This window comes from Nicotiana tomentosiformis, chromosome 4 (genome assembly GCF_000390325.3).
Source record: "Nicotiana tomentosiformis chromosome 4, ASM39032v3, whole genome shotgun sequence".
Classification (NCBI taxonomy): Eukaryota; Viridiplantae; Streptophyta; class Magnoliopsida; order Solanales; family Solanaceae; genus Nicotiana; species Nicotiana tomentosiformis.
Window position 1 is genome coordinate 103,613,959 of NC_090815.1, and position 15,683 is coordinate 103,629,641.

The following is a 15,683-nucleotide window of genomic DNA, read 5'->3' on the forward strand; positions in this document are numbered from 1 at the left end:
ATCTACGTTGTACCTTGTAGATAGTAATCGAAACCTAAAAATTATGGTGAAGCTCGGTTGTACTGTTGCTTTAGATCGTGATGTCTAATTACGGAACTGCAGTAATCAGATTAGTGTCGGTAAATAATCTACTGTCGACTGAAACTATAGATGAGAAAGGTCATACCTTGCCGTGGAAGTAAATATTGATCGTAAGTTGGACACACACATCAATCCAATCTCCCGCAACTGCTTTCTGAGGGATAGATGATTCATAATCTTTTCTAAAATAACCGAGAGATTAGTTGTTTTCAGCTTCGAAACTTGGAAGATAATGGAGGCGTCCCTCTACATTTTCTACTAATTAGCTAGCGTTTGGTTATAGATTTAATTGAAACATGGAAAAAAGAGTGTTTGAATATAGATAAAAATGATTTTTGGAAATTATAATTGTGTTTGGACATGCATTTTATTTGAAAAAGGTTTTGAAGTTTTGTGAGTGGAAGAAAAATTTTCACCAAAAAACTTAAGTTTTTGTAGTTTTCACCAAAGTCCTGGACGTAGGATAGTTGCTTCATCCTGCTTTATCAGTAAAGTGAGTTTATTGATTTGTTAGGTAGTTGCAACGTTGAGTTCAGGCCGACTGTCTGTGGAGATTGCAAGGTAGCTGCTAGCGTCCATAGGACCTTGTTACTCCTTTTGTCATTTCTTCTTTTGGACAGTTAGACAGCTTATATATCTTAGTTCATAGTTTTAGATGCTCATGACTTAGTGACACCCCGATGTTTGGGGCTCGTTTCCGTATTTTTCTATATTATATTTAGATTTGATTTAGTTTATGAAAAATTTAAATGTTGAAATATTTTATTAAATTCTTATAATCGGTTTAGTAGTAATATTTTGGGAAATAGGCTTGCCTTGTAACACGATAGGCGCCATCATGACCATGGTTAGATTTTGGGTCGTAACAAGTTGGTATCAGAGCTCTAGGTTACATAGGTCTCACGAGTCATGAGCGGGTTTAGTATAGTCTTGCGGATCGGTACAGAGACTTCTGTACTTATCTTCAAGAGGCTGCAGAACCCTTAGAAAAATTTCCCTTTCTTGTATTCTATCGTGCGGAATTGATTCAACTTGAAACATAACTCCTTGAATTCCTTCCACGCATTCGTATGCGCACATGGGCGCTCGGTATCAGTTGTGCATCGACGGCTTGTGATTCCCTGGATGAGGTGCGAGATGTGGTTTATGTGTGTTGATGTTGGGCCAGTCTGGAGGACTCGAGGCCAGGGTTTGACTATAGCTTGAGCACTGAGGTGTTGATTGTGTGAGCGCGTGCTTGTGGTACTTTTGGGGATATTTAAGAGAGTATTCAGCGGCTTATGAGCCTTAGGGCGGTGTGATTTTATGCTTGCGTCTCGTGTGTTGAGTCTGGGTTGAGGATTGTGGTGTTATGGCAGTGCGAAGTATCAATTTAAAGGTAATTCAGAAGGGACCTCTTATTTTTTTGAGGTGGTGCAGGGCAAAGGCATTGAAAAAAACCAAAAAGAAGTTGACCAACACAACATAGGATTGCCCTTGTAACCAAATATGTAGTTTGTTGAAGCATGAAAGATCTTGAAACACAAAACGTGAAGAGTTGTACAGAAGTACAGATGAAACACACCTGTTTATGTTACAGTGATTGGGAAAATCTGATTGCAAATACAATTCTAAGTAAACAGTTTCTATCCCCTCGCACGGAAAAAAATCTGCCTCCTAAACCTCTCAGTTAAAATGTGTAGACCTGTAAGCATATGTTTCTGCGTTGTGCTCAGTGCATTCATAGTGCAAAAACCTCAGCTGCCACCTTTCTACAACTTGAGTTTGGTAACATCAATTTTCTGGACAGGATAACTATATGCCTCATAGTTTATTTGTTGTCCCAAGCAGCTTAATTTTGTGAGAGTAGTAATTAAGTCTACCTGAAATTAGACATATCCACTGTTAGTTTTAGCGTTAGGCAAATAATTTAACATTTTACAACTACAGGTTGACATAGAAAACAAACGGAAAGGGAGATAGAGAAGAGGTCTCACTAGCACTTCTTTGTTCAAATATTTCAGGTAGATAATAGCTCTAATACGACTTTTTGAAGTTTAACAAATATAGAAAGTCTCTTATTTTCAATTACCAATGTGATTTTCCTTAGTTATTATAGAGGTCCTTTAGACAATTACTAGGAGAGCATATACTAGCCTCATAATCAGTTCGAGAAACTGTTTCCCTGCTCCTTTGGTACTTCTGAACCCACGGAAGAACTTCTGGGTCGTTGGCGAGTAGGGCCTCTGTTGCATCTTGATCAGGACCTATGAATGCAGACATTACTGCTAGCTGTGCAGAAATTGAAAATTATAGTTAGTTGTTTGTGCTCATTCGTTCACTATGAGCAAGCATATTGTGGACGAACCAAAAGATGTTACTGTCCCAAATAACTACATGTATATTTTTACCTGACGAGGGCCAAAGCCAACAGCTTTGAACTTGTCTTTCATTTCCTGCACACTTGCTTTATCCCACTGAGGCACCCTTCCCTCTGGATCAGGCTCCTGTGCATCTGACCTCCCAAATTGCCTATCAAATAGGCCCCACTGTGTGTAGAGGGAAATATTACACAAACAAATGAACAATCTGAAGCAAAAGCTTCTTCTTTTTTTTTCTTGGATAAATAATCTGAAGCAACTGCTTAATCGAATAACCATACAAGTACTAAATGATTAGCATTTCTCTTCATTTATCTGCTCAGAGTCAGAGTCGTTTTCCAAGTGACGTTCACAAATCACGGGATAGAGGTCACATTTAAGGGAAAAGGGCAAGATTTACCCTTACTATTGAAAACAGTTTACATTTATCCTTCGTTATACTTTTCGTCTAAATTTATCCCTACCGTTAGCATTGTAAACAAATTCGCCCCTATTCCTAACATGCTTTCCACAGTGGCACTGGACCCAACAAATAAAATGCCAAGGTGGAGTCCACGTTCCCACATTTAATTGTAACTATAGATAACAGAAAAAACTGGCTGAAGTGTACCACACAATATTCAGATGGGGAAAGAAAGATAAATTAGCTGATCAGTCTTTTGTTAACCTCTCCTCTACTTGTGTTCAAGGTCTCCTTTTCTCTCTCTCTCTTGCCTTTTTCTTTTCCCATTTTCCCCCGTTTATCTTGTTTTATCTTCTCAAAATGGAAACTTTAGGACAATAAAACCATAAACAGAAAAGAAATCCGTGCTTCTCATGACATGAAAATTTGGAATTCAGGGGTATATGCTTGTCCGCTAATCAGTAAACTTGATGTCATCATAAGAAAAATAACCTGTCCGTTAGAACCGTATGCACTGTATAACAAAGATCCCTTCTCTACATTACCACCACATTTGCGAATTGCAGAAGCGAGAAAGGTTGATTTGACTGCACTTTGTGCTGCATCAAGCAAAGAAAACTGAATGAGGAAATTTGAACCATAATAAGGTGTTAAAGTTAACTGAGAAGCTTATAACATTCAAAATATTTTTCTGAAGTTAACTGTCTTAGGCTTATGATATTCATAGTGTTTCCTTCTGTAGTTTTTGTAATGTAGCGTACAGTTTATCTTGGACGACTGAGTTAGCCTTTGACTGTTACAATAAATTTTTAAATTTTGACCGAGCTAGAAGCTCGAATACGAGTTCGGCTGAACCAAGTAACTTTTGCTCAAATAGTGTATCTATGCTAAGAAATTCATTAAATGTGTACAAATATAAAATTTAGAACCCAGTTATAGGTGTTTTAGTGGTCGTTTTAAAATCCAGAATCCAACAACAACAACAACAACAACTACCCAGTAAAATCCCACAAGTGGGGAGGGTAGTATGTACCAGACCTTACCCCTACCCCGAGGGAGTAGAGAGGTTGTTTCCGATAGACGCTCGACTCAAGAAGACGAAAAGAGACACTATATCAGTACCAGCAACAGAAACCATAGAAATAAAACAACATCGTAAGATCTAGAAGCCATAAAGTTAAAATCCTGACTCCGCCTCTGCTATCAAACTCATAACAAACTAGCATCTAAAATTCCTTACCAGCTAACTGGATGAGATCTGCATATGAGATGGGTCCACCTTTGGAATCTGAATCTATCTCCTTTTTTGATTCCTCCAACAAATTCATAGCAGCAGCAAGCCCCTTATTTTCTGGTCTGCTGATCTCTGAGCTTCACACAAGGAATAAGGTACAAGAAAGATGTATAAAAGTCAAGGTAACAATATCTCAATGATGAATTAACTTTCAATAAAAAGTGAGATTTCATCCTATAGTAGGAAATTTGATGCCAGATATTCACCCGAGCTAACGAACACAGTTCGTATATCTTAGCATTTCCATCCACTTTGAGTCTATGATAATAGCAGTCCTGAGATCTAACTAAGAATTCAAGTATCTTTGGACTGAAGAAAACATGACCAGTGTCTTTTATCTGGTTTTAACTTAAACAAAAAGAGATACAATATGATATTTTTCACTTGATTTCGTGGGAGTGTAATGCTTTATCCAAAGCAATAGGTCGACGAAAAAAAGTACCTGAAACGTATTGATCCATTGGGACCCCCAGATTTTGTTGCCTGCAAAATTTTTCTCAATTACACAAGTCTATTACTTTAGTCACTCAAAGTACAGGAGATAATGGTCTGACCTTATCATAAGTCATGATATCATTAAGTGCTAACGTTAGTATGGATGGAACGATATCTGGATTTCCCTGCAACAAACCAAAAGAAAAGAAGTTGGTAAAGAGAACTTTCATAATTTGCATGTTCAACTTGACTACTTGAGACTTGAGTAATTAACACCACTTATTGAGAATTCACCTTTATAGCTTCATAAAGAATTCCCTTGATCTTTGCTGTAAATCAAAGAAAAAGGAATTCCAGTTCAGTAAAATGAAGCATGCCAAGTTTGCTTTTGAGAAGAAAATGAAGACTTACATTGAAACTCTGAACGCTGTCTGCGTTGTATCAGATCAGCAGCATTAGCTACTTCAACGAACGAGCTGGATCTTGCTATCAAGTCCTAACAAAAATTACAGCTGAAAGTAATCATCATCTCAACACTCTTATTTGGTTAGCTGAGATATCAGTCCACAATGTAAATTTGTAGTAAAATTTATTAGTGCATATGCATTTGAATACGTGGTCCGCATTGACTTTATCCCTCTTTGTTCAATTTTCCATCTAGCTTACTTGTTTACTTTGAGAGTTATCTGTGTATAAATATTTTCCTTTTACTGAAAGAAAAATGCTTTTTTACTAAAATGAATGAGTTCTTAGCTACTCAACATTGTTGAAGTTAATTCATTTCTTCTATTAACAGTTAATGTGAAAATATTAGACACAATGTAAGTGCTCAAGATGCATATTGGATGATTGGGACTATACTACATTGTTGAAGTTTAACTCATTAAATTCTCCCAACTCAGCAATCCTGCTTAAACTGAAACAATGAACTCACCATCCCTACTGCTGCTCCAAAGGAGTGAAGAACATCACGTCTACGAAAGCAACGATCCTCATTGTTAAGCTCTGGTCCAAACTTGCAACAAATCATACCCTGAGATTTTCATAAAAAAAAGAAAATCAAGAACATCCAGTATAAAGCCAATGCCATTCTGGAGAAAAACTAAATTCACTTGGTACAAATTCTGCCCAACCCATGAATTCTACTAATAAAAATAAGCTGAAAGTTACATTCTTTATTATGTAAGTGGCAATAACAAATGGAAGTGATCATGGATGACATGTAAGTAAAGATTGTTAAAACCCAATTAACATTTCAAGGAAAAGATGCATATAAGTATAGCATGTTACAGAAGAGAAGAGAAAGAACTAAGAAAAAAGGAGGTGGCTTTTACAGCTTGAGGAGGGTATCTGGAGGCATTGGCAATGGAAGATGGTGAAGGAATCAGTGAAACCAAAGATGGAAGTGTTGAAGAAAAAGAGACCATTCCTTCTTTCTTGCTATTCCACAAGATTCTGTTGCTGTGCAATATTGTAGGGGAAGAAGAATGGTTGGAAAGAGTAGTGAAGGAGAGAGGATAGTGAGCGTGATCAGTGGGGTCTTCAAAATCTTGAGCTCTGTACAATTGTGTTATCCTATCCAAACAATGGCATTGAATTTACACTGACCCAATTTAAAGGAAAAAAAAAACTGGCCAATAGCAAAATCTTGCTTTTGAACCACAAATTCTTCTCATTCGCCAAAGAGGTTTGATCAAGGGTATTTTTGACATTTCAATGTTTTAATACTCCTAACATACCATAGCCCATAGGGCAAATAGCTCAAACCATCCCGTTCGAATTGAACAGCAGCCCCCTCATCCATTTCTGGATTTTCGCTTCTCTCTCAAATTCGCTTTACATTCTTCATCTATCTACAATATTCTAAGCTCAGAGTCCCCCATTTACCTTTCGTTGTTCGTTTCTCTTCTTCCTACAGTGTTCAGGTTAGTATTATCTCTCTGCTCTTTACTTTTTACTTTTGTTTTGCGCATTATTTCATTCTGCGCATGGCTTGTTCCTTTTTTGTTCTTTCGGTTGGGGAATTATGTGATTCTATTGGTTATTATACATATGAATTGGAGTTAAGGGTTATAAATTGGTGCTTTGTCTATTTTCCCATTTTTGTGGTTATGATAGTTGAACCTAACTTCCTATAAGGGTTCTTTTACTGATATGATAAAAATCAAAGTAGTAGGCCTTCAATTTTGTTTCATTTACCTCTCTGCATTGAGAAGAGACCTCAAAACCAAGGCAACATTTACCTTAAAAACACTGAATCTTCTAAAAGTTTTCAAACTATCGTGCAGGCTTAACCTAATGAGGTGGATAGTTGATACATTTTAATTTTAATGATACAAAAGTTGATATTTCAGTGGAATATTGCATATTGTATATAATGATATTTTATTACATTACACGTTTGTATGCATTTCTTTCCTTTCCAGGTTTATCTACAGAGTATGGTTCTTAGTTTTAGGAATTCAACAAACTGCTTCTTTATCGAAAATGATATTTTTGGGATCCACTGTGGACATGGCTCATATTCATGCTTGTTGCATATTACCCTGGTTTATGTTTTCATTTCGGCGTCACTGTAAATTATTCTAACATCTAGCCAGCACTTACTACACTTTATTAACGACATATAGTTGCTTATTGATTTTATTTTCAGATATACTAAACTATACACACTATCCTTGTGGACTGGAGTCGAAAATTAGTACTAACATATTTGTTCTTATTTTTCTCAATTACTTGACTAATATGCAAATTGTTTCCTCTATTTTCTTCAAATAATGATGTCAGTAAAGTTCGTTTTTGATGTCTTTATATTTAAAACTTTTAATCCCTCCCAGGAGCTTCTCACTCTGCTCCTTTGGTGAATCGAACCCACTACCTTGGTTGGGGGTGGAGGATGCTTACTACTTGAGCAACCCTCTCTTGTCTTTTTCGATGTATTCTAAATTAGAAATGCTAATAGTTTAACACTGTTTTCACCATCTTCTTCTCAGGCGTTCAAGCTTCCACCGATGTAAGAGACCAATCCATTACGACAGTAGTCCGAAGTGTCATTCATATCCCCAGCAATGGTCTTTCGTCGCATGGGTCATTTTTCACCTTGTCTTTCTAAAACCTCACCCTTCTTCTCTCTTCTCACGAAAACCCCTTATCCATTTCATCTTCCCCATACTATCCACTTCTTCAAACCAATTCATACCAAATTCCCACATACATATCCCTTTTCCATGAACCAAAAGACCCATCTCTGCACTTCCGCTGCTTTCCTCCAACAACCCACAAGTAAAACCTTTTCCAATAGCAGGTCCGCCAAGAAAGCCCGGCGTGACGCGCCTGAAAGTGTGCTGCGCCATAAGCTAGACCAGTGTTCAAAACACGGTGACTTACAGGAAGCCCTTCGCCTTTATGAAGAAGCTAAGTTAAACAACATTTCACTCAGTGTTCATCATTATAATGTGTTGCTTTATCTTTGTTCTGCTTCTTGTACCAAGGAATTTGGTATTGAAAAAGGATTTGAGATTTTCAAACAGATGGGTGTAAATGGTGTTGCTCCTAATGAGGCCACGTTCACTAGTGCTGCTAGATTGGCGGTTGCTAAGCAAGACCCAGAAATGGCTTTTGATATAGTGAAGAAAATGAAGAGTTCTGGTGTTCCTCCGAAGTTAAGATCTTATGGGCCAGCATTGTTTGGGTTTTGTGATAAGGGAATGGCTGATAAGGCTTATGAAGTTGACGTACATATGGGGGAATCAGGGGTTGTGGCTGAGGAAGCAGAGCTTTCTGCACTGTTAAAAGTTAGTTCTTTGTCCGAAAGGGCTGATAAAGTATATGAGACGATGCATAGATTAAGGGCAAATGTAAGGCAGGTGTGTGAAGAGACTGCTGGTGTCATAGAGGATTGGTTTAACTCTGAATGTGCTGCAGAGATTGGGGTGGAGAATTGGGATGTTGGGAAAGTGAAGGAAGGTGTTGTGAAAGGAGGGGGTGGTTCGCATGGACAAGGCTGGTTGGGAAAGGGAAATTGGTCCGTGGTGAGAGCCGAGATGGATAGCTCTGGAGTTTGTAGTTCGTGTGGTGAAAAGCTTGTGTGCATTGACATTGATCCCAAGGAGACAGAGAACTTTGCTAATTCCTTGGCAAAATTGGCTTGTGAAAGAGAAGTTAAGGCTAATTTTGTGCAATTTCAGGAGTGGCTTCAGAAGCACGGTCCATTCGATGCTGTGGTGGATGGTGCAAATGTTGGCCTTATTACTCAACGAAGTTTTAATTTCTCTCAGCTCAGAAATGTTGTCAATAAATTAAGACAGATGAGTAAATCAAACAAACTTCCGCTAGTTATTTTGCACAAAAGTCGTGCAACTGGTGGTCCTGCTCAACATCCTAATAACAAGAAGTTGTTAGAAAGCTGGAAAAAAGCGGGTGCACTTTATGCCACTCCACATGGTTCAAATGATGATTGGTACTGGTTATACGCTGCTGTCAGTTCTAAAGGTTTGCTTTTGACAAATGATGAGATGAGAGACCACTTGTTCCAACTGTTGGGCACTAGCTTTTTCCCCAGATGGAAGGAAAAACATCAGATCCGGATGACAGCTTCAAGAGATGACGGACTTGAGCTCCATATGCCACCACCTTATTCAATTGTTATTCAGGAGTCCGAGCATGGTTGTTGGCATGTGCCAACTGTTATTGGAGATGACATTGAGATGCCAAGACAGTGGGTATGTGCAACCAGGAGAAAAGCACTGCACTCTCTCTTTCAACCAACTGGGGAATCAAATCATTAATATATAAATTGATCGACTCCGAGGGAGCCATGGAATGCATCTTGTGAAAGTTGCACTTGGAGAGACCTTCATTTTGATTCTTTTTTCATGTCAACCACAGGAAAAGATATATTAGCTTGTATGCCTCAGTAGATGATATTGGTAGTGCTGATGATATCGGTAGCAGTTGCGGATCTAGGATTTAGATCCTATGAGTTCAATTTTTAAGATTTTTAACATTGAACCCATTATAATTTTAAAGTTATGGGTTCATATTTACTATTTATATTAATTTTAATAAATTTTACATATAAATTTTATGTTCCGCTCTGAAAGTTATGAGTTCAATTGAACCCGTACTTATAATGCTATATTCGTGTCTGATTGGTAGTACTGCAGTTTTAGGATATAGGTTACATGACTGGTGAATATATCACCAGTGTCACAATAGTTTTATTGCCAAAATTATAGAATTTTTCTCTGCGGCCATGGTGTCGATAATATAAGTAGTTTTTTATCATGGGATCATTATACAAATAGCCGACCATATTAATTGTTTACGTTTTTTTACCATATACATAGATTATATATTGATTATACATAATTATATATATACATAAATTATACATATATTATACTTTCACCGGCTATTTTCAGTTTATCATTTTAGATGAACGATTATTTGGGTTAATTCTTCATCATACCAAGTGACCATGTGAAAACCACCACCTCCTGTTAGCATATGCATAGTGAAGCTCTTGGCAAGAGTGTGAAGTTATCACTAATGACTTTGAGAATTATGTATTTAACAAGATTGGTTATTTCTAATATATATAGTAAAAATAATGTAGGATTGAGTATACGTTGTGTAAGAATATTTAAACCAACTTTTTGGGTGCTCTTTGAAAAAATGGTTGTATTGTTACAAAAACCACTATCTTTACCATAGTAATCAGGTTTTGAGATGTGTGACTTTGTGCCAAAATTTGCTTTCTGGTTCCTTCCTTCTGGCATAATTGCAGGAAACAATCAGTTGTTAAGTGGCTCTGCTGGTAAGAGCTGTTTTAATCTGGCTTTTGCTTTTGTGTACTTGAACTTCTAGGACTAATTAAATTATGATAAACTAGCATTTGTATCTACATGTTTAATCTATGGATTTTTCTTTAATGATGTTAGTCAGACTATCTCAAATATATGTCTTTATTTCCCTTGTAATGGACTTTGCTAATAAATTTTTAATTCTTCTGGTTAATTAGATTTCTAACTGGATTAAATATTACTCTTGCAGGAGATTGTTGGATTCCTTACCATAATACAAAACTTTTGATTTCCTCATAGAAGTCAACCAACTTAATTTGGGATTAAACCTTAAACCTTTATCGTCTTCATTTTTTATTAAGATATAAACAGGGAAAGTATGCACAGGTCTATCTTTGATAGAGAAACAAGAAAACATCAATACCAAGATCACAAGAAATTCCTCAATGATTATATGTTGGATTTTATGGTAGATGATGGTCTATTGATGTTATTGTAGAGATCTCAAGTTCCATCTAGATATTTTTATTAACTGAGAGTAAAGTTGGTTAATAAATTCGTATTTTTATGAGGCTAGAGTACTAAACTGGTTAAAGGAACACAGGTACATGGGAGAGCTCAAGTCAGCCATTCTGGCGAAAAACTATATTCATTTACCTTTATCACTCAATTTTCAAAATATAACACTATATATTTTACATTATCTCTTTGTGAGTTTATAAACTGCAAGTTATGCAGTTTCATAGTTATAAAGTTGGAAAATATTATTTTTCGAAAATAAGTCATTGTCATTGCAATAACCAATACTTAGACATTACTATCTATTTTTATCAACACCATCATTCGATTTCCTAATATCATCACATTTTAATAAATGTTTGGAAAAATATATATTTTCCTCTCCAACTGAACGCCAAAAATCTTTTTTCCAAAAGATTAGTTATGTTACAAAATAAAGAGTGTAAAGTAAAGACAAGTATAAAGATAAACTGATATATTATTCAAATTTCAAACTTATATACATAATGAACTGAAATCTCCTCTGTTTATAGAAGAAAGAAAATTGTTGTGTAAGCTGCTTCTGCAAGCTGCTGTGTAAGCTGCTTGTAACCTGCTACTGTACCAGATATATAAATAATCATCTACTGGGGGTGATGTTTATCCATAACGGAGTATCGAAAGGATAAGCTCATTGTACCAAATATAGATAATCTTCTACTGGGGGTGATGTTTATTCATAATGGAGTACCGAAAAGATAAGCTTCTTCAGGAGGCTTATTTCCAATAGAGTACTAAATAGATAAACATATTTACGGCGGAGTCTCATATAGATAAGTTTCTTCAGGAAGCTTATTTACAACGAAGTACAAAATGAACATCCATAATATAATATATTTATCACACTCCCCCTTGGATGTTCATTAAAAGATAATGTGCCTCATTAAAATCTTATTAGAAAAAATTCGGTGGAAAAAAATTCTAGTGAAGAAAAAAGAGTACACATATTTAGTAATACGCATAACTAGTTGTCTTATTAAAAACCTTATAAGGAAAACCCTGTGGGAAATACCTTAGTGAGGGAAAAAGAGTATAGCGCATATTTTACTCCCTCTGATAAAAACCTTGTTTCAAATGTTTGAGTCTCCGCATTCCAATCTTGTATACCATCTTCTCAAAAGTTGAAGTTGGCAAAGATTTACTGAATAAACCTGCCGAATTGTCACTTGAACGGATTTGTTGCACATCTATGTCACCATTTTTCCGAAGATCATGTGTGTAGAATAGTTTTGGTGAAATGTGCTTTGTTCTATCTCCTTTTATAAATTCTCCCTTTAATTGGGCTATGCATGCAACATTGTCTTCGTATAAAATTGTGAATCTTTTATCACATTCCAAACTACATTTTCCTTGAATAAAATAAATCATTGATCTCAACCATACGTATTCCCTACTTGCTTCATGAATAACTATTATTTCAGCATGATTTGAAGAAATAACAACAATAAATTGCTTAGTGGAGCGCCATGATATGACAGTACCTCCACATGTAAATATGTACCCGATTTGAGATCGAGCTTTGTGTGGATCAGATAAATAACCTGCATCTGCATAACCAACAAGACATGCACTACCTTTGTTAGAATAAAATAAACTCATATCAAGTGTTCCCTTTAAATATCGCAATATATGCTTAATCCCGTTCCAATATCTCCGTGTAGGAGAAGAGTTATATCTTTCTAGTAAATTAATAAAAAAATACTATGTCAGTCCTTGTAGCATTAGCAAGATACATAAGTGCACTAATTGTACTAAGATAAGGTATTTTGGGACCAAGGAGTTCCTCATCCTCTTCTGGAGGTCGGAACAAATCCTTATTCACTTCTAGTGATCGAACAACCATTGGTGTTCTCAATGGGTGCGCTTTGTCCATGTAAAAGTGTTTTGAGACCCTTTATGTATAGGTAGATTGATGGATAAAGATTCAGTCTGCTAAATGTTCAATTTGCAGATCAAGACAAAGTTTGTCTTTCCAAGATCTTTCATCTCAAATTCTTTCTTAAGATATTCAATTGCCTTTTGAAGCTCTTCTGGAGTTCCAACAAGATTTATGCCATCAACATAAACAACAAGTATAACAAATTCTGATGCCATTTTCTTTATAAAAATACATGGACAAATAACATTATTTATGTAACCCTCTTTCAGCAAATATTCACTAAGGCATTATACCATATACGTCCAGATTGCTTTAAACCGTACAAAGATCTTTGTAATCTGATTGAATACATTTCCCGAGATTTTGGATTTGCTTCAGGCATTTTAAGTTCTTCGAGGATTTTCATATAAATTTCATTATCAAGTGAACCGTACAAATAAGCTGTAACTACATCCATTAGATGTATTTTAAGCTTTTCATGTAGTGCTAAACTGATGAGATATCGAAATGTTATGGCATCCATAACAGGTGAATATGTTTTATCAAAATCGACTCCAGGTCATTGTGAGAATCCTTGTATGACAGGGCGAGCTTTGTATCTTTCAATTTTATTTTTATCATTTCTTTTTCGCACAAAAACCCATTTATGACCAATTGGTTTTATACCAGCAAGTGTTTGGACTACTGGTTTAAAGACATCTCTTTTAGCAAGTGCGTTCAATTCTGATTGAATTGCCTCTTGTCATTTTGGCCAATCAGATCTTTGTTGACATTCTTTGACAGATCGGGGTTCAAGATCCTCATTATCTTGCATAATGTTAAGTGCAACATTATATGCAAAAACATTATCCACCACTATTTCAGATTAATTTAAATTAATCCCTTCACCAATAGAACTTATTAATAGCTTCTCACTCACTTGAGTCTTGGGTTCATTGATTTCTTCAGGAATCTCAGAACTAATCAGATCTTGGGTCTCTTAAGGGGATCCCTTCATAGTATCGTTTTGATCATTTGTTGATTTTCTTTTTCGAGGATTTCGATCCTTAGAACCCAAAGGCCTACCACACTTCACACGTGCTTTAGGTTCACTAGTTCTCATGCCAGTAGATGGTCCTTTTCAAATCAGTAAATGCGTCTCGCATTTGATTTGCTATATTTTGTAAATGGATGATCTTCTAGACCTCCTGATTACATATAGAGGGGTACATGGGTCAAAATGAGATAATGATAAAAAATATCACACAATTTCTCTTTTGATTTCTTTTTTCTCTCCCCCTAATTTTGGGAAATTTATTTCATCAAACTGACAATCTGCAAATCAAGCAGTAAATAAATTTCTTATCAATGGTTCAAGATTGCGAATAATAGAGGGTGATTCAAACCCAATATATATTCCTAACCTTCTCCGTGAGCCCATCTTACTGCGCTGTGGTGTTGCTGCTGGCACATATATAACACATCCAAAAATTCGTAGATGGGCAATATGTGGTTCATGACTAAAAACTAATTATGACGGAGAATATTTATTATAATATATCGGTCTGAGATGGATAAGTGATGCTGCATGTAAGATAGCATGTCCCCAAACAGTAGTGGGCAATTTGTTTTTCATAAGTAGTGGTCTTGCTATCAATTACAGGTGTTTAATAAATGACTTTACAAAGCCATTTTGAGTATGAACATAAGCTACATGATGTTCAACTTTTATCCCAACTGATAGACAATAATCATCAAAAGCTTGAGATGAAAATTTTCCAGCATTATCAAGGCGAATAGCCTTTATAGGATAATCTGGGAATTGTGCCCTTAATCGAATTATTTAGGCTAATAGCTTTGCAAATGCCAGGTTGCGATATGATAGTAGGCATATATGAGACCATGTTGAAGATGCATCTATTAGGACTATAAAATAACTAAACAACCCACTTGGTGGGTGAATAGGCCCACATATATTCCCATCTAAACAACCCACTTGGTGGGGATTCAATGCTAACCTTCATTGGTGATGGTCTAGTGATCATTTTTTCTTGATAACAAGCATCACAAGAAAATTCATTATTTATAAGAATCTTTAAGTTCTTTAATGGATGCCCACTCGAATTTTCAGTAATTTTTATCATCATTATTGATCCGGGATGGCCCAAACGGCCATGCCAAAGCACAAAATATTTGATCTTTGAATATTATAAGCCAGAAGATAAAGTTGGTAACTTTTCTACAATGCACTTCTGTCAAGAAACATTCTTTGTAATACAAAGATATTCTATATTCATTTAATCTATCGTTTCAACATGATACCCATTTCGGCGAATATCTATGAAACTCAACAAATTTCTTCGGGACTTGGAGGAGAATAATGCATTGTCTATTATAAGATTCATTCCCTTAGACATAAATATAATGGCTCTTCCAGAGCCTTTAGTCAAAGTTATATTACCAGAAATTATTAAAATATTTTCTTTTTCCTTATGCAAATAAGAAAAGTATTTCTGATCTTTGAATATGGCATGAGTTGTTCCACTATCAATTATATAAATATTCATGATTGATCTTTGATCCAAACATAATTTGAGGATTATCCATATTCTTCAAAATGACATAAACAAAATTGTATACGGTCAAAATCGGGCCTACCCGATTTTGCTGTTTGATCGAGACAAGGGAGTTGCATCGGGGGTTGCCTCGTAATAAATCGGACCCGAGCTCGAGGATAAGACATAAATCCTAGAGATCGAAGTGTACGTTGAGACCGAGACCAGCAATAATCGAGACCAAGTATGACCGACTTCGAGGGAGATATAATAACGGAATGGCGAGATATGAGTAACCGATTGAAGATCACGGCATGAATCTTGGGACAGATATT

The 15,683-nt window shown here is 36.0% G+C and overlaps 2 protein-coding genes across 3 annotated transcripts; one reads left to right on the forward strand and one right to left on the reverse strand.

Annotated features, from left to right (window-relative positions):
* Positions 1–1,557: 1,557 nt before the first annotated feature.
* Positions 1,558–6,152, reverse strand: LOC104115045 (thylakoid lumenal 29 kDa protein, chloroplastic). The gene is made up of 11 exons (XM_009625616.4): positions 5,908–6,152; positions 5,508–5,606; positions 4,985–5,069; positions 4,868–4,902; positions 4,693–4,758; positions 4,581–4,621; positions 4,085–4,215; positions 3,337–3,443; positions 2,472–2,609; positions 2,218–2,352; positions 1,558–1,943 (listed from the first exon to the last, which is right to left on the reverse strand). Exons 1-11 carry the CDS (start codon positions 5,998–6,000, stop codon positions 1,833–1,835), a joined length of 1,041 nt encoding a protein of 346 aa, XP_009623911.1. The 5' UTR covers positions 6,001–6,152; the 3' UTR covers positions 1,558–1,832.
* A 205-nt stretch (positions 6,153–6,357) lies between these two features.
* On the forward strand, positions 6,358–10,849 carry LOC104115046 (proteinaceous RNase P 1, chloroplastic/mitochondrial). 2 transcript variants are annotated; one of them, XR_011415558.1, is made up of 3 exons: positions 6,358–6,498; positions 7,567–9,478; positions 10,628–10,849. XR_011415558.1 is itself a non-coding variant. In XM_033660984.2 (2 exons), the coding sequence occupies exon 2, from the start codon at positions 7,642–7,644 to the stop codon at positions 9,358–9,360; it is 1,719 nt and encodes a 572-aa protein (XP_033516875.1). In that variant the 5' UTR covers positions 6,358–6,498; positions 7,567–7,641; the 3' UTR covers positions 9,361–9,664. The 2 variants fall into 2 exon arrangements, 1 of the variants encoding a protein (XP_033516875.1); XM_033660984.2 differs by lacking the exon at positions 10,628–10,849 and having other exon boundaries at positions 7,567–9,664.
* Positions 10,850–15,683: the final 4,834 nt, after the last annotated feature.